Source organism: Myotis yumanensis, unplaced genomic scaffold, assembly GCF_028538775.1.
Source record: "Myotis yumanensis isolate MYYU_CA2020_CCGP unplaced genomic scaffold, mMyoYum1.0.hap1 SCAF_6, whole genome shotgun sequence".
NCBI classification, from domain to species: domain Eukaryota; kingdom Metazoa; phylum Chordata; class Mammalia; order Chiroptera; family Vespertilionidae; genus Myotis; species Myotis yumanensis.
The window spans coordinates 28,092,683-28,111,980 of NW_027223757.1; the positions used below are offsets into that span (position 1 = coordinate 28,092,683).

A 19,298-nucleotide genomic window follows, 5' to 3' on the forward strand; every position below is an offset into this window, starting at 1 on the left:
TTCTGTCAAAAACAAAATAAAAACAGAGCTGGGTGGTAGTTAAAATGGTAAAAGGAGATTTTATTTAGGATTAGTACAATAGGGGGAAAGAGACCTCAGTATAGATCTGGGATCAATTCCTATTGCAGCAAGAAAATGTGGGGATTTATAAGCAAGAGTCAGGGTTGGTGGGGGAGAGGTACATGACAAATCACTAAGAGGTTAAAGAGGGATTTCTGATTAAACCAACTTGACAGGATTCTTGCTGAAGGTATGCGAGGATGGTGAGATATCACCATGGGGGGTGGTGGGGATGAGAAATGTGTTCGTCTATCAAGGGTAGGAATTCTGGCTAAACTGACTTAGCAGGATTCTTGCTAAAGCTGGGATCTTGATGATATGAGGATGGGGCTTAGCCTGGCTCAGAGGAGCCTGTATAGAGTTTAGCCAAGGAGAGAGTCTTTGTCCATCATAATACAGTTGACCCTTGAACAATGTGGAGGTTATGAGCATTGACCATATCCCTCACCCAGCTCAGTTACAAATCTGAGCCCAACTTCCCAAAAAGCTAAGTATAATCATTCCTCAGTACCTATGGGAGATTGGTTCCAGGATCTTTGCAAATACCAAAATCTGTAGATGTTCATGTCCCTTATATAAAATGGCATAGAACAATGCATAAAGTCAGCCCTCTGCATGCACAGATTCCCAAACACAGATTGAGTAGACTACTTGATGTGAGATGCAGAGATATGGAGGGCTCATGGCATATTTATTGAAAAAAAAAGCTGCCTATAAGTGGGCCTGCACAGTTCAAGCCCATGTTGTCCAAAGGTCAATTGTATATCTAGAATGGAAAGTTGTTTATTTACCTCTATAATTTTTTTGGCTGCATAGTTCTAAATAAAATTGCATGATGTCCTTTGTTAAGGAGCGTGTTCATTCTTTTTAATTAATTAGCTTTTTAAATTAATAAGTTTTTTCTTTAATTGTAGAACAACATTTTAGATTTTAAATTCTGATCAATAAAGGATGTTAGTATTGGTTTCACAAAATGTTTACTTCTAGTCCCTTTTTGTCCTTTTCTCATGGGGAATGTAATATTTTTCCTTTTCATGCATACAATACACATACACACACACACATACACCTTCCACTTTGTACCAAAATCCTGGAAAACTATTTACGTAGCTTTTTTAAAAGCAGATCACAGAAAACTTATATAAAGTCAACTCAGAAAAGCAAGTACATAAGAAAAACTAATTACTTCCTGTTGATGCTTATTTCTTTTTTGGCCAGACTTGTGAATATCATTATACTTCAAGTGATGTATCTCTTGTTCAATACTTCGCAAATGGAAAAATAAGATTTCCCACATAAAATTGGTCCCTTTTAATTATTTAAGTATCTCTGGCATTTGACTGTATATTGCTTTATCAATCCTTTAGATAACAGTGTTTGTATCAGCCAGAAATAGTTAAATTATACCGTTGTAACAAATAACCCCAAGTTTTGGTGACATGAAAGAGCAAAGCTTATTTGTCCCTCCCACTCAATCCTGCAGGGTAGCTAGCGTGGCTGCTCCACCCTCACTCTGGAACCCAGGCTTGTGGAATTTCCATCATCTGATAATATTATCAGTTGCTTTGTCAGGAGGAAGAGACAGAGACAAGTTGCACTCTACTCTTTAAAAACTTCTGTCCCAAAGGGACACACATTTATACTCACATCCCATTTCCCAAAGCAAGTATTATTATGTTACCTAACACCAAAGGACAGGAAAGAGCACATCTACCATGCACTGAGAAGGAGAACCATCACCATGGTAAACAGCCCTAAAGACACTCACAGCAAAAGTATGCAAAATTAGCAAAGGATCATGTGAAGTTAATTGTATAAATTAATAAGAATCCAGCCAGTCATACTTTGCCTGCATGATGTCAAGCATCAAAGAGCATAGATATCTGTCATATAGATTTGGACTAGATGAGAATCACGTCTTTTTGACTTATGAGTCTCTTGAACCCGCTATTTCCTTTCCATTTTTATTGTTCCCACAGTACTTATTTTCTCACCCAGGGCTATTGTGGTCCTCTGTTTGCATAAATCTTCTCTACCATATTCCATCCTGATTAGTTCTCTACAAACATTGCTTTCATCATGTGACTCCCTTGCCAACAAGCTGAACAAAAACAGAAGACAGTTAAAAATAAGTCAAACGCCTTACCCTGACCCTACAAGCCTTCCACAATCTACCATCACTTAGCCTTTTACTCCTTGTCACCTCTAGATCTGTAATTGCAGCCAGAGCATTTGCTTACATGTTCTCAAATATTTTCCTACATTGTTGCTAAATAGTTCCAAGGCTTCAAATTCTCACTCTTTTGCTGAGAATTTAATCTCTTCTTCAAGATGTAACTAAACTTCCTTTGCAATTGTTTACAGAATAAACTTTCATAAAAGAATTAGAAGTTCAGTTACATCTTGAAGACTAGGTTAATGTTTGCTTGCTTAATTCATTTTATTGAGTCCTTAATGTATTTCAGGCAGTGTGGTAGTTGCATGTGTTCGATTTTCTAATAGACATCTCAGACCTTCCATGTCTAAAACTGAACTCTTGATTTTCCCTTCCAAACCTGCTTCTCCCTCACTCTTCTCCAATTCAGTTATTAGTAACTCCACTTACCCCGTTCCATAGATGAAAATCCCAGAGTACTTCTTGTGGCTGCTTTTTCTCATATCCCATGTCTAGTTATTAGAAAATCACCTTAAAAATATCCCAAGTCCAATAACTTCTCACCACTTCCATTTCTATTACCCTAGTTCAAGCCATCATTGTCACTGGCTTTGTGCAGCCTGATAAATATTCTTTGTGCTCTCCCTTTTTATTCTATTTTTAAAAAATATTTTTATTGACTTCAGAGAGGAAGGGAGAGGGAGAGAGAGATAGAAACTTCAATGAATAGAGAGACTCATTGGTTGGCAGCCTCCTGCATATCCCACACTGGGGATTGAGCCCGCAACCCAAGCATGAGCCCTGACCAGGAATCAAACCGTGACTTTCTGGTTCATAGGTAGATCTCAACCACTAAATCATGCCAGCTGGGCTGTGCTCCTACTTTTTAAATCCTTAGTCTACTCTTCAATATGTCAGACCATGCTCTTGTCTATTCAAAATTACTCCAATAACTACTTATCTTACAGTAAAATCCAAAGCCTGTTCTATTATCCATAAGGCAAAAAAGTTGGTCTTTTGCTATCTCTCAGACTTCATTCCCCCTTTCTCCCTTAAGTCCAGCCTTTCTGTTCCACTAGCTCTGGTAAGTAGGCCACGCCCACACTGCCCCAGGGCATGCATGCTTGCTTTTCCTTCTTGTTTGGAACACCCTTCACATAACTGCCTGGGTCTATTCTCCATTTAATTCAAGTCTCTTCAGGTGACATCTTGTCAGAGAGGCTTTCTCTGATCACTCTACATCACAGCAGCTGTCATCCCTACCTTCTTTAATCTCATCTTGCTTTACTTTTCATAGAACTTACCACCATCTGTAGTCTCCATATCCAATTTTTTTTATTTTTATTGATTTAAGAGAGGAAGGGAGAGGGAGAGAGAGATAGAAACATCAATGATGAGAGATAATCATTGATTGGCTGCCTCTTGCATGCCCCACACTGGGATCAAGCCCGCAACCCGGGCATGTGCCCCTGACTAGAATCGAACCTGGACCCTTCATTCCACAGGCTGACTCTCTATCCACTGAGCCAAACCTGCTAGGGCCATATTTAATTTTTATTACTTTGCTATCTACCTCTCCTTCCACCCCAAGTGGAATTCAAGCTTGATGCAAGTAGGGACTTCGTTTATTGTTATAATGACAGTGCTTAGAACAATAAGTGATAAATAGTTTTAATGAATGAATGAATAGGGAAATTAATAATTACTTAGATGAATGTAGCTTCCATTATTGCATTTTTGTCTATATTTGATTTTCTCACATAATTCAGGAGTGTTTTCCAGTTTTTGAAACTCAGAGGTTTACAAAAGCAACACACACACACACACACACACACACACACACATATATATATTCTCATAAACATTAATTGACATCCACCCAGCTAGCAAAAGCCAGTTTTGGAGTCCTTTTGAAAACAGCATAATGCAATACCAGAAAAACCTGTATGCTGGTATTTCCTAGATACATGTCTTTTTTCCTTGCATTTCTTCTGACCAGACTGTACACTGGAACCTTTACATCAATATTTCAGGCAATTATAGCTGGATCTTCATTGGTTGGTCAGGAATACAGATGTTGCAATAAGAAAAAAATCCTCTATTCCTAACTTCTTGTAGGCCAAGTTTCTGTATCTGTAGGGTTGTTATGAAGATTAAAAGAGATATTACATGTAACTATCTTAAAAACTGCTTTATATATATTAATTTCCCTATTCATTCATTAAAAAATATTAATATTTTTTATTATTTGTGGAAGAGCTTTTAGTATACAAAAATCAAAACAGTGTATGTTTATCACCAAACTATAAGAATCAGGCTCACATGTATGTTATGTTAGCTTTAAAACAATACATAATTTTTATTTATTTATTTATTAATTATTTTTACAAAAGGAGGATTTGTGGGAAGCAAAAGCTAATGATCTTGATGTTACTCCTAGATAATGTAATAAATGAGTTATGCAAAAGATGGCTTTTGAGATAATATCTGAAAACAGCCCAAGTGCTGTTTTTATCCACTCATCGAGAAGTGGCACATTTACACAAGGGAATACTATGCAGCTGTAAAAAGAAGGATCTCTTACCCTTTGAGACAGCATGGAAGGACCTGGAGAGTATTATGCTACATGAAATAAGCCAGTCAAAAAAAGACAAGTATCACATAATCTCACTCATATTTAGAGTCTAATGAACAAAATAAGCTGATGAACAAAATAGATCCAGAGACATTAATTCATGGAACAGACTGACTGATCTCAGAGGGAAGAGGGAAGGGGGCACTGGAAGAGATTAACAAAATAAGTTATATGCATAACCCATGGACACAGGCATAATGCAGTAAGGGCCTGGGGCGGGAGGCAGAATAGATGGGAGTCAATGGGGGAAAAAAGGGGACATCTGCAATAATTTCAACAATAAAACTAAATTAAAAAGAAAAAGAAAAGAATGAGATATTACTAAGAACCAGTAAGAGCTCACCAAGAAGAAGTCCTATTCTCAGATTCAGGCTCAGGATTGATAACTAGGATGTCTGGATTAGTGGATCAGGAGAATATAAAAGCTATGTGAATTTCCTGATATATTTTCTTCTGTGATCATTTGGGGGCTCCAGTTGGAGAAAGTATACCCGATGAAAGTAAGGCAACGTAGACTAACAACTGGTTAAAAAGGTGTGTTTCCAATGGTGATTATCAGAAGATCAGTATCGCTAGGAAGCAGCCCCACATGAATTTCCACAGGTATTTTGTTTGGGTGAATATATTACCATATATATATATATATATATATATATATATATATGTTCTAAATATAAGAAACAAAATTATTAAATGTGCATGTGACAAACTCTTGGAAAACATTGTTGACAAGATGAATGAAGGTACCAATTTTCAAATTTTACAAAGTTATATACTGTACTGAATGCATCAGAATAAAATGGGTTCCCTGACCATGAAGTCAGGATGGGCAGGATGGCTGTCTGACTTGGTGACAGCTCATGTGAAAAGACTTGGGGCCACCTGCGGGCAAAGCACAATATTAGAAGTTACTCAGACTTTGGTGTGGGCTCAGCTTGCTCTTACTACTCGTTGCATGATGTTGAGCAAGTTGCTTAACCATTTTGAACTTCAATTTCCTCTCTTTAAATGTGAATACTAATCAATAGCAAACAAATTGAATTTAGGGAAGCATGATAGTTTTGTGATATTAACTTTTTAAAAAGTTCGTCTTTATTGTTGAAAATATTACAGATGTCCCCCTTTTCCCACATTGACTCCCCACCCCCCGCCCCTCCCCCACCTGGCCTTCACCACACTATTGTCTGTATCCATGGGTTATGAGTATATGCATATAATTTCTTTGGTTAATCTCTCCCCGCCCCACCCCCACCTTCCCTCTGAGATTCGTTAGTCTGTTCCATGCTTCCATATCTCTGGATCTATTTTGTTTATCAGTTTATTTTGTTCTTTAGATATTCCTTTTCTCCTGGGGAGAGTATAGGAATTGGATTAAGACAGAATGAGAGGTTGAAACAGAGATTGGGTTGAATTATTTACAAATTAAGATGTATGTCTTGAACAACTTGATTTGTAGAATAAAATTTATACACTCCTGGCACATAGTAGAAGATCAATATAACAAAAGCTACTTCTATTCCTACTGTAAATATTTTATGTGGCTATTTGAAAGGTCAGTATTAACTTTTATTTACACAAGAGTAATATCCAGTTTAAGAAAGGTAAGGATCCCACTGTTACCAAGGTGTGGAATCCACTTTGAGGATGTTGTCAAGAGGGCTGGTATTGGGTCATGGGTGGATAGGGAAGGGTGAATCACATGTGTGGGGAGGAGCCAGGCACTGAACAGTTAAAATAACTAGGGCTGTGAAAACTGAAAAAGGAAAGGCTGAGAAGAGAGATGACTGCTGTCTTCAGATATTTGAAAGGCTTTTTTGTGGAAGATAGAATGTCCTTGTTCTGAATGGAAGTTGAGGACATGAATGTCTGATTCAATCAACAGAAAGGAAGTTTCTCATAGTTGAGTGTTCATCAATGTTAAGGATTCAAACAGATGATGTTCAATATTCACTTTGTCCGGAATGTTGTCAGGGGATTCCTGTAGGCAGAGGAATGTGGTCCTGGCTCTTTTGGTTTTAGAATGATATGCGGGGCAGGAGAAGGCAGACAATATTGCCAAGTTCCAGGAAACATGCTGGGTGCTCTGTATCATTAGCTCATTGAATCTGCCTGTTGGCCTATGAATTGAACTTTATAATATTTTTATAAATTAGATTACATAGTTGACATAGTAAAATGCCAGAGTTCACAGTGCTGGTTGATTTTTGAACACAGGATGTTGCATTAAAGGACCATGTAGTTTTCTTTACATGTTCCACTTCCCTAACATACTACGTCAAAGAAAAAAACAAAAGTATCAAAGTACATAGAGATTACTAATGTACTGACCAATGACAGCAATGACCCTTTGAACTATTTTAGCTATGATTCATGGAATTGTATAGAAATATCAGTAAATTCATGAACATTTAACATATAATAGCACAGGTAAGTATACTATTCATCTTTTAGATAGACATATTACGGTGATGGCTAATTTTATGTGTCCACTTGGCTGGGCCAGAGTCCAAATATTTGGTCAAACATTATTTTGGATGTCGCCAAAGAAGTGTTTCTGAATGAGATTAACATTTAAATTGGTGGACTTTGAATGAAGCAGATTGCTTCCCATTATGTGGCTTAGCCTCATTCAATCAATTGAAGGCCAAAATAGAGCAAAGATTAACTGCCTGCAAGCAAGAAGGAATTCTGCCAGCAGACTGCCTTTGGACTTGGCCTTCAACTCTTCCCTGAGTCTCCAGACTGCTGGCCTCCTCTGCAGATTTGGATTTGCATCTCCGCAATCATGTGAGCTGATTCCTCAAAGGGTTCTCTCTACATACATATATACACATCCTGTTGGCTCTATTTCTTTGGTGAACCCTGAGTAATACAGTACTTATATTTCTTTGCTTGTCCTTATGTGTCCTGGTTTCTTCTAACCTTAAAATTCTGTGTGGATCAACTACATGAATGAACTTGGAAGCAGATGACTCCCCAGTCAAGCTTTCAGATAAGACCTCAGCATTAGCTAATACCTTCTTTGCAGTCTTGTGAGAGACAGTGCACTAAGCTGTGCTCAGATCCCTAAACCTAAGAACTGTAAAATAATGTTTTTGCTTTAAAAAAAAGTCCATGTGTGGAACTTAAATCTCCTTGAGACAATCTGGTGTAATAGACACTGGTGTGAAGTGCAAGTTTGTAGGTGATTTGTGCAGATCTCACATCTCTGAGTCTCATTTCCCTATCTGTAATATGAGAGGACCTTCAGTTTCCCTTAAGTGCTACAATTCAATGTCTCTATTAATCATACTGTTTATTTGTCAAAATAAATGCTGATAAAAGTCACAAGAAGAACACACCCTGGATTTTCAAGCCTCTGGATGTGGTGGCATTGCTCCAGCTTCCTTTCTACACAGAGCTGTGCTCAAGTGCCGCTCTACCCCTTTTGTTCCACCCAACAGTTCTCTATCACTAGCCTATCAACGTTAAGTAATTCTGGGCACTTTTGTGTGTGGCCTGTGCATGTATGTGTGTACCTGTGCGCATGTTCACCGTTCAAGCTGGGCTGCTCTGGCTCTGAACATATATACAGTTCTGGTTCATAGTTATGTCTCTAGCATTTTGTGGATTAACTCTGCCAGTACACAAGGGGAAGGGAACGTCTTCCCAAGTGTGACAAGTGTGAATCCTTTTTCTCTCTTCTCATCTTCAGGAAGGTCCAGGTCCCTTTGCCAAGCAGATGGGTTTAGGGGAGAACTAGAGTCCAGGCGGTGGACTTTCCCCACTGAGTAACTAGATTTGCATTTGCAAATCAAAGGTCCTGGAAAAAATGTTATATAAACATCTTCCCAGCCCCTTGTTATTACCCCTTCTCCTTCTCCTTCCCCTTCCCCTTCCTGATTTTGAAAGAAAGCATGGCTTATTCAGCCTTATCCCCAACCCCCAGTAAAACAGCAGTGTGTGTGCACTCAGGCAGCAGGGTTCCAGGCCAAATTGTGGACCAGGCAGTTTGTCACTAGTCCTGCCAAGTTTGGCTTTCCCACTCTCAGACCCTTGAGGCTGTTTCCACATGACAGCAATGTACCCCGCGCCCCCCCCCAAGTTCTTTCTACAAGGGATTTGAATAATTCAAATCGAGGGCAATGGCAAAGGCTTAAAGCTTTACCAGTCCCTAAGGGTATTCAGATGCATTTAAAGAGAAGACAAGATTCTAAGCTTAAAGTATGAAACCTCTGTTTGAGCCACTACATAGAGGCGTCAACAAATCAGTGGGCCTATTTCTGTGGTGTGTGCAGTGGTGGTGGTGAGCACAGGTACACTGAAATGGCTGCCTGCTAAGCCACTTCTTAAAGCTGGTCTTCATCTTGGTTGGAGAGGGGTGTGTTGGGGTACTCAACCCCTCTGTCCCCCTATCTCCACAGAGACCAAGAGATGTGATGATGGTCTAGTGTGGCTGAGTGTGCTCTGAAGACAGATGGACTCTCCACTTCTGAAGGAGAGCGGAGAGAGAGGAAAGGCCAGAGAGAGGAGAGGAGAGGAGAGGAGGGGAAGGAGAGGAGAGAAAAAGAAAGGGGAAGAGCAGAAAAGGAAGGGTCAAAATAGTAAAAGAGAAGCTGGGCAGTGGCCTGGGGCTAGGCGGAGAGGTCCCCAGGGCTGACTTGGGTGGGCTGGGCGCAGCACCCCCGGGGCAGGGAGGAGATGCCCGCATCGCCGCCTGCACTCGGAGCTTCTCAGTTCTTGCAAGGAAGGTCTCCTGGATTCAGGGCTCCCTGCTTTCGGGTGACCACCGGTCCGTCCTCTCCCGCGCCAGGCAGCCGAGCCTGGCCTGGAGCCACTCTCTCCCCCGCATTCAGCCCCCGCAGCGCTCTCCTCGCCGTCCGTCCGGGGAGCGCCTCTCCGGCCCAGGAGCGAGGCGTCTCGCTTTCTGGCGATCCTGGGTGGGGCAGCTGCCCTGCGGGACGGCCCGCCGCCCAGCGCCCAGCCCGGGGCCGCCCCGGCCGCGGAGGCTCAGCCAGACGCCGCGCGCCGCCGGGGCAGCCGCACCTGAGACCCCGGCACGGCCAAGCCCGGGCGCCGGAAGCGCGGGCGGAGGGACCGGCCCCTGAGCCCGCGGGGGGGGGGCGGGGGGGGGGGGGGACGCGAGCCGCAAAGGGTGACCACGTGCTGCTCTGGCCGCGGGGGCGAGGACTGCCCCGTCGGACCCTCCACCCACGCTCTCCCCCCGCCTACCCCGCCCGGCCCCGGACGCGCAGCACCCGCTGCCTCCACCTCCTCGCGCGAACTTTCCTTCAACTTCTCTGCAAAGAGGAACCTGCCGCTCCGCCCGCCCCCTGGACGCCGCGAGCCGCACTTGGACGCCGCGAGCCGCACTTGAACTCCGCGGCGCTGCCTCCCACCTGGCGCCGCCCGGAGCGCGGCGAGGAGGCTGCGGGGCCCCCTCTGGTCCCTCCAGAAAGAGCGTGAACCAGGGTCCGCCCGCCGCGCTGCGCCCCGGCGCCGGGGGTCTCCTTTGGGGAGCGGGGAGCAGAGCCGGGGGAAGACCCGGAGGATGACCGCGCGGCCCGTGGGGACACCAGCGCAGTAATGCCAACATGTAAGTCTCCCCGTCGTCTCAGATTCCGTCACACCTTTACCTGTGCGCCCCCTCCCCCGCCCCCCTCCCCCAAGTGATTTGGTGAGGACTTCCACTGTATGGACCAAATAAACCGGTTTGTCTTCAGTGTGCCCCCAGGCCCTGAGGCATGAGCTGTGACATGTGTGAGTGTGTGTGTGTGTGTGTGTGTGTGGCTTGCTTTTTTCCAGGGAGAGGTAAACCTCATATTTGGGCGGCGTAAAGCATAATAAAAAAGGGCAGGGCTTCAAGAATGGGGAAAGCGTGTTTTCGATTCAAATTGAACAAGGAGTAACAGGCCGGGCGCCTGCGTCCAGGGGCCTTGCTCTGCCAAGAAAGCGCTCTCCTGGATCAACACCTGGGGCTTGGAAGGTACCGGTATGCTGAGAAAATGTTGACTTTACACATTGTCACCCTGGACTGGAGGAGTTATTCTTGGATCTTTGGGTTATTCAAATGGTTTTTAAAAAGCGGGCAGAAAAGGTTCTGGGTTGTACTTGGTAGATTTAAAAAGTCATTAAGGAATATGTCATGTGATGGGCTCTGCGGGGGGGACTTGTATAGAATTAGAAGTGTGGGGGAGGGTATAGGGCAAAGAGAAGGTTATAATAATAGGTTTTGTTTCTATGGAATTATCATCTAAGTGGTGAGGTGCCTCAGAGCAACCCTGCAGAAGGGCCACCGCGCACCGCCTGGCCTTCCAGAGAGGAAAAAAAAAAGGAAGGTTGTTCTCAAAAGAGCCAGGCTTATTTTTGTGGCCAACTCAGAAGTTACTTTTTCTTGTAATATGTAATTTTACCCCTGGTGTTTTATTTAACCTTGGGCAGACACCCTGATAGACTTTTTCTCCCTCCCACTAACTAAGATACAGGAGTTTCTAGAAATTGATAGTCACCCTACCTCCCCCAACTACTGGATCCTTGTTTATTTCCATTTAAATTCCCTCTTCATTTACTACCTGCAAAAAGACATACCCGCTCAGGCCCTGTCTTTCCCTTCCTTGCACCTTCACCTCCCAGTCTCCCTAGTACACATTTTTAAAATAGGAGCAAGAGCAATGACCGAAAGCCTAGTAGTCTGTAGCTCTGTTCCTGGTAGTGGCCGGTACAGTTAGAAGGGAACTACTTATTTTTATTAAAATTGCATGTGAAGTCATTCTTCACCTGTGAGCTTTAAAGTTTCATTTATGCCAGTGGAATCATTAAGGTATAGACTGAATTTATTTTGGGATACAGCCAACAGTCTCATATAAGAGTTGTTCTCATACAAAGGTGACGCATTTTTAATGAATGTGAGTTTGTTCTAAACCTCAGTTTTTCCTGAAAGTATATTAGGTTTTTAAACAGCAGATATTTGTCTAGCTTACTTTCAGCTCTCCTAGGTTATGTACATCTTATGGGGGGCGGGGGGGGGGGGGAGCATGTTATACGTAAAAATAAAATATGAGTACCAATTTTTGAAATAAAAGATGTGAAAATGGTCAACAGGTAATGGACAAATGTCCTGATTATGAAATGAAGTTATGTAGTCCATTTGAATTTGCACATGATTAAAAAATCTTATGTCATTATAGAGTGAAAGCATGAATATTTAATCACGTAAAATATAGAATTTAGTACGTTGATTGAGTTCTCTATTGAGCTGTTTTGGCTGGAAGTTTTTCTATTTCTTGACAGATAACTGTTTCTTTTTTCCATTTTGCTGTTTATAATTCACATGGAATGGTTTAAGATGCTCCGATTCTTTTTAGATATTAGTATGTTAGAACGTATAGAAATAACACCAACCTTTCCAATGTAAATATTTCCACTGTCTTCTTGAAAAAAAGTTAAAATGAGAAACAAACTATGTTACCTTTTAAATTTTAATAGATTCAAGTATACAAGCTAATGATATTTTCTGCCTACTACTTATGGAGAAAGAATATTTATATATCATTGCACTCAAGTTCTGAAATTGTGGACTTTTATAAATATATTTTGGAGTTGTAGGGACTGCATGCTTTTCAGGCCCTAGGGAATTTAGTAGGTTTAACAAGACTTGCATTAATTGGTCTCAAGCTGCATGAAGCTACTGTTCCATTTATGGCTTATATAAATTACATGACATTGTGCTTTTCCAAAGTGAATGGTGAATGAGGCTATTGTCTCTTGGCTTATGGGAAATATTAGAAGCTTGTAGTTTTACTGCCTAGCTGGACACGTCACTCTGATTTCTGGAAATAATGATTTGAAAGAGAATCAGTTTATATATTAAAAATAAACTTACAGATGCTTCCTTAAACCTGACCATTTTTTTAACTGCCCATATCTTCCAGAGTTTATGTTTATGATGGGTTGATTAAAAGTTTCTAAATACAATTTAGATTTTAGACTAAATAGAAAAAGACTTTGTTCAATGTGTGTGGCATGCTTGGGCAAAAACGGTATCTTTCCATGTTTGTTTCCAATTGGATGACTATTACATTATCTACATTAGATGCATACTGAGGAGATAGCATTTAAGGGACATTTCAATTGTAACTGAAAATGCCAATAAACCAAGTGTGGCTACCTGAGTATTAGCCTACTTTACTTTATAGGCATTACTCAGGATGGAAGTATTTCGTTTTCTTCAAGTTTACTGTATTTAAAACATTTATAGCAAACATGACAAAGGTTTAACATGGTTAGTATAGAATTGGTAAAAAAAATTACAAATCAGTAAGAAAACCATTTATATGTAACAGAACATTATACAAATAACTTCAACATGCCAATCCAAATAAAGGAAATTCAAATGAGACACTTCTTCTATCAAACTAGCAATGATTTACTCAATAACAATGAATGTGTCATAAGATAAACATTGATACACTTCAGTGTAAATGCATAGGTGTGTATTTAACTGTACTTAGAAATAATTTTAAACCTACAGAAAAGTTGCAAGAATAGTACAGAGAACATCTGTATGCTTTTACACAGAATCACTTATTAAAAATATTTACATCATTTATTTTATCACTTTCCTTCCTTTCTTCTTCCCTCCACCCTGTACACACACACACACACACACACACACACACTCACACACACACACACAATTTTCTTTGCAAAACATCTGAGAGTAAGTTACATACATCAGGGATTTAGGGTGACTTCTTAATTGAAAATTTTGTATTTGTAGATTCACATGCAGCTGTAAGAAATAATACTGATAGATCCTGGGTACGCTTTACCCAGTTTCTCCCAGTGGTAACATTTTGCTCTAGCATAGTGTCACAACTGCATGTACTCGTGTGTGTGTGTGTGTGTGTGTGTGTGTATGTGTGTGTGTGTATTTCTCAAGGGTGCCTTTTAATTTCACCTATGATATAAGCCAGTTATGCATGTTACAGCTCAAGTAAGAGTCAAGATTTGTACAGATTTGAAGAATAAACTCTCCCCCCTTTTTGAAGCAGGATGATCCCAACTTAATAAACAATCTTGAGTAATAGAATAGCATCTCCCTTTTCATTCATTGCTTAGACTCAGGAACATGATCCTTAACCAGAAGAAAAAATACAATTAGAAGCAGACTTGAATAAACTAAATTTCCATTGTTTTCACTCTGGAAGAATTAAGGCATGCTCTATGCTACTCCTCACACCCCTTTATGAAAGGGTTTGCCAGGGAAATTCATTTGGGACATGGAGAATGAAGTTAATTCTAATTATTGCTGATATTAATAGACCTAGTAGCATATCAGTTTCTCTACTAATTTCAGTATATATTTGCTAATTTCTTTTTAAACTGTGATGTTTAAAGGAGCTGGTAAGAGCAAATAGATGAATGATGGTTGGTTTTTTAGATTATTTCAGCGATGAATTTGGATTAAATCATGTCCACAAAGGGTTGTACCCACCTTTAAAACAGTTCGTATGAAAGAGTTAAGTTTTCAAGCTTCCCGAGATAGGACTCAGGCATATTGTGTTTTGTAGCCTTTGCAGATAGAAAAGGAGAGGCGAGTTTGCAATCGAGGTAGTTTGGTTTTCAGAATGACAGGTGAGTTGGAAGCCAGGTGACATGGGGGCAGGGAGGTCTTTTGGCTCTGTAACCACTGATTTTTTTTGGGGGGGGGGGCAAGTGGTTTATCATTATATAGTTCTTTCACCTGTGAAATGATAGGTTTTATTGTGTAATTTTTAGATTCTTTTCAGATTATAAAGTCTGTGACTCTCTTCTACTGAAAAATATCCTTGCTTTCTTCAATAGAACTTGGAGGTCACAACCCAAGTGACACAGATTGTACTATGTTTTTTTGTAGTTTTTACTTAGAACCCTAGTAACCCTGTTTGGGATTTTCCATTCTTGTGAGAAAATTGTTTAAATCTCAGGGATGTGTCTTTGCTAAATGATCCCCTGAGAAGACACACAGTGTTTTCCTTCCTCTGTTCTATTCTTAATTTATTTGTTTCTGTTCTTTAGTAAACAGTAAAGTGGACGAAAGTTGGCGTGTCATATGGTTTATGTTTGGTTACAAGTACTTGCCCTGTCCTGCGTGTGTTTTCTGTGCAGAATGGTGGAGTCTTCAGAACTGGAATGCATCAAGCCCTGGGTTGTCTGACAGGGCTGCAGGCAGCTTTTGTAAAACAACTTCAGGTTTGGATATGGAATCCATAAATGTCACAACCTTTTATAGTTGAAGAAAGTTGTGTGAGCACGTGAAATAAACAGGATTGAGTGTTGCCAAGCTAATGAATGTAATTCACTGAATCCTGTTCAGAGAGCATTTGAACTGAAAAGGGACCATAAGTCACATGTCGATAGGGAATTGTCACATGGGACTGAGATTAAGAAGCTGGGCCTTCTCCTGGGTATTCTCTTGGGCGTTCCCCCTTCTGTTAATATTTGTAAGGCTGACAAGCCAAGTTTGATTGGTCTGCTCTGGGCTTCAGTTTCCTCCTCTGTGAAATGAGGAGGTTATACTTCATCTTTGGTCCTCTCAGATCAAAACTTCTTTGGATATGGAATTGTGCTTTTGTCTTAGAAGCACAGTCATTCATCTTCAGCATGAATGGGAAATACCTCATTCATCCAGCATCAATGGGAAATGGACACATTCATCCAAATGAGTAAATTTTCTATGTGACAGAAGTTTATCATTTACCCTTTTTAAAGTCCTTACTAAGTGTCAGGTCGTGCTATCGCTAGTTCTTCTTGGTGGATAATTGGAAGAAAAATAGGCTCAGAGTTTTGCCTCACAAACCACACAGTAAATAGAAGCTCCAAGATGTAACTCTGTGATAGTCCACAGTTCACATTCATTATTATGATGATGACTTACTCTACTAGATTGCTTCTCACAAGCAGTTGCACTGCTCTTAATTTCAAATATTTTGGGTGGATGTATTTGAAAACATACCTTTCATACAAAAAAAATCTTTAGACCTTAACCCTTCCCTAGTTTAGAATTTCCATTAGGGGCTGTATGATGCTGGTAATTCTAGTTTGGTGAATATAAAATCATGGCATGAATATGAGACACTACTTGAAATTTTTGTATTCAAGGCCCAATGAATCATTTATTTTATTTCTGATCCCAGAAGTAGCCATGAAGTCAGTTCATTGGTGTTGGCTTATGGCATTAATCCTGTTGTCCATTCTTATTTTAAGTCTTTTCTTTTGATTTCACTGTGCAGAATGGTGGAGTCTTGGTTGACGGAATAACCACACTTATATTAGTATGCCTGGTATGATGGTTATAATAATAACATACTTATTGACTGCTCACTGAGCATCAGTCACTATCCTTAAAAGACATGGTCTGATTTAATCATCCAACAACTCTATGGATTAAATTCCATTGCTGTTCCTAACTTGCTGATAAAAAATAGTAGATACAAGGTGGTCAGGTAAACTCCCCCAGGGCTACATAGTTTATAAGTAACAAAGACAGGTCCATCTGAGTCTAGGGTATGTTCCTTTTGCTACTTAGATGGTCTCTAACCAAAAAATACAGATTGAAATGCATGCTTGAGACAAGTTCAAGAATCATTTGATGTCTGTTTTTGCTTGAGTATTTATTTCTCTTTCCACTTTTCTGGTATCCTGTTTAGTATTATATATTTTACTCCAGATGAGCCACCTTCAGGTAAAGAAAGTATCACAGTTGACCTTTGAACAGTATGGGTTGGAACGGCTTGGTTCCACTTATATGCCAATTTTTAAAAAATAAATAAATAAATAAATATATATATATATATATATATATATATATATATATATATAATCAGCCCTTCATACCTCTGGTTTCCCATCAGAGGATTCAACCAACTTAGATAGAAAACAGTATTTTTGATCTGAGGTTGGGAATCTGAGGGTGCATAAGGCCGACTGGATGCATTGTTCCATACCAGTTTATATAAGGAACTTGAGCATCTGTGGATTTTGGTATCGTTCCAGGGTCCTGGAATGAATCCTCCGAGGATACTAAGAGACAACTGTGGTTAAGATTTTGGGGAGTCATAAGTTATGCACGTATTTTTGACTGCACAGTCAGCAGCACCCCTACCTACCCTCCTGGGTTGTCTAAGGCTTAACTGTACTGTGACCCCCTAGGTTTCTTATTAGTTGCCCCTCTTTTGGAAGTAAAATGACTCTCAATTACCAATTACAATCAAAGTAACTAACTCTTTTTGGGGAGTTAAGATCTGGAGATTTCTTATTACTACTCATGTATCCTCCTGCTTTGTGACTCTCTTGTCACTAGTTCATTTAGGGTCCCCTTTGGTGACTGACTTTTATACTTGCTGCTCCTTCACTGACTTGCCTCTTTTGATGGGGTTTAGTCAATGAAAAATAACCACTATTTTGAGCAAAGATAATATGGCTGTTCTTGTCTAAATCATTATTAAGTATAACTTTGAGTTTAAAGACAAGACCATTAGATATACAGAGATTTATTTGAGAGTTTTCAAAGCACCACCCCTCCATGTAATGTCATTTACTAGTTTCTGTAATACATTGATAACTAGATAAAGACATTAATTAATCTTGTTGGATGTTAATGATTCAATGCTTTGTTTTAGGGGCAATTTAATTTAATTTTAATTGTCTCCATTTGTGAAGGAGCAGTTGTTATACAGTGAAAATGTTTTCTTAAAGTCTGAATTTCTGGAAGGTTATAGGGGATGTTGATATAATTGTCCTCTTGCCACCTCCATGGTCATGTGATGCTAAACTCTGAATCTGAAATTGCTTTATTTTTTAATATTATTTTTAAATTATATGAATATTTCCCCGTGTTCATGCAGAGATCACCTATTATATATTCTCTGAAAAAGAAGGTGCCACCAGATGGCAAGTAAAATAAATGGATTTTTTTTTCTTTTGCCTAATTAGCATAAAGGAGGTGATTGGCTCATCACCATTATTTAGAAGCAAGACTGAAAAAGGTTTCTATATGGTGGTTCCTGCTGGAAACCTATACATTTACTGTTATTGTCCTAATGTTTTATTGAATTCTAAGTGTCCTGATTGTTGCTTTCTTCCATCGCAGGATGTTTCGCTCAGGTGGAATGTGGAGCTGTCCCTGGAAGTGGAAGCCAAGTTCCCTTTTGTTCTTATTTGCTTTATCTATTGTCTGTGTTCCTCACTCAGGTGAGTAAGACTTTTTCTTTTTGAAGCCCCTGCTTTAATAATTGTCTTCAGTTTCAGAGTACTATCTGTTTAAGTAACCTCAACTTTATTTGTTGTCTTTTTTTTTTCCATTTCTATCCTTAAGCCTTTTTTTTTCCCCATTGCCTCTCATTCCTCTCTGAATTTTATGTGGATAGTATCACTTTGATCATTGTTTTATTTTCTAATGAGTATATTTCTTTAATTATCGTTGCATTTCTTTTAGCTTTATTTATTTATCTAGCTTGTGTTGAGTGATGAGATAGCTACAAATCTGACATTAAAAATGTACTAGCTGTTCTTCTGCTATTGAATAAATATACACTACTTAGTTTTTCTCTTTTTAAGTTTTTATATACTTATTTATAGAAAGTATAGACTTTGCTATTTTTATTTGTCCTGATTTTATTGCCATGTATGAGACAGGGATTTGAAATTAAGTTTTTAGACCATGAAGTTTATTTAGTTGAGTTAAAATGATATTAAAATGTTATTTGCAGTATTTTTAGAATTAAAATATCTAATTTTTCCAATTACCATTTTTTTTTTCTAAAATTTGAAGCAAGACTCTTTTAGCTGTTGTTGAAAGCTAAATTTTCCATAAACATCTAATTATATAAATGAGCCAGTCAGAACCCAAGGAATGTGAACGATGTTTTTAAAAGTAAACTGCTTCTTCATTATCTGGTTTTGTTACTGAGCAAACTACACGTCTCTTAATTCATTTTATTTTATTCATCTTTTATGCTTTATTCAGTTTATATTTTTCTTTTGAATAAAATCATTATTCATGAAGTTTATGTACTTATTGCTTGGATTTAACCAAAATTTTATACATTCTATAATTACAATATATCTGTATGTTATTATAAATAATACATTTAATAACTCACATAAGTAGATTATTTGTTAAAATTGCTTACTTATAGATCAAGAAACTCAACTTGCATTGAATATATAAGGACTGTTTTATAGTCATCAGGTATTTAAGAGTCTCAGCTGCTTGCTTGGAAAACACCTGGCACTTGTTTAATGGCTTCAAAACAAAACTTATCTTTGAGTGAATTTTTTTGCTTTTTTGTTTCAATTTCATTACAAAGTCATTCTTTCAGTTATGTTTATTGCCAGAAAGAGGAAACAAACTTGTAAAGGAATCTGAAAATTACATGTATATTGGACTTTTCTGATATACATAGTATTAAACAATTTTTTAACTTT

At 39.3% G+C, this 19,298-nt stretch overlaps 1 protein-coding gene across 6 annotated transcripts in view; it reads left to right on the plus strand.

Moving 5' to 3' along the window:
* Positions 1-10,183: 10,183 nt before the first annotated feature.
* Positions 10,184-19,298, plus strand: part of ADGRG6 (adhesion G protein-coupled receptor G6) — a 134,654-nt gene continuing 125,539 nt past the window's right edge. For 3 of the 6 annotated variants that reach the window (XM_070417804.1, XM_070417805.1, XM_070417806.1), the window contains exons 1-2: positions 10,184-10,425; positions 17,962-18,062. In XM_070417804.1, coding sequence (XP_070273905.1) covers positions 10,424-10,425; positions 17,962-18,062 — 103 coding nt within the window. In that variant the 5' untranslated portion in view covers positions 10,184-10,423. The remainder of the gene's footprint in view (positions 10,426-17,961; positions 18,063-19,298) is intronic. The other 3 variants (XM_070417801.1, XM_070417802.1, XM_070417803.1) reach the window with 2 other exon arrangements.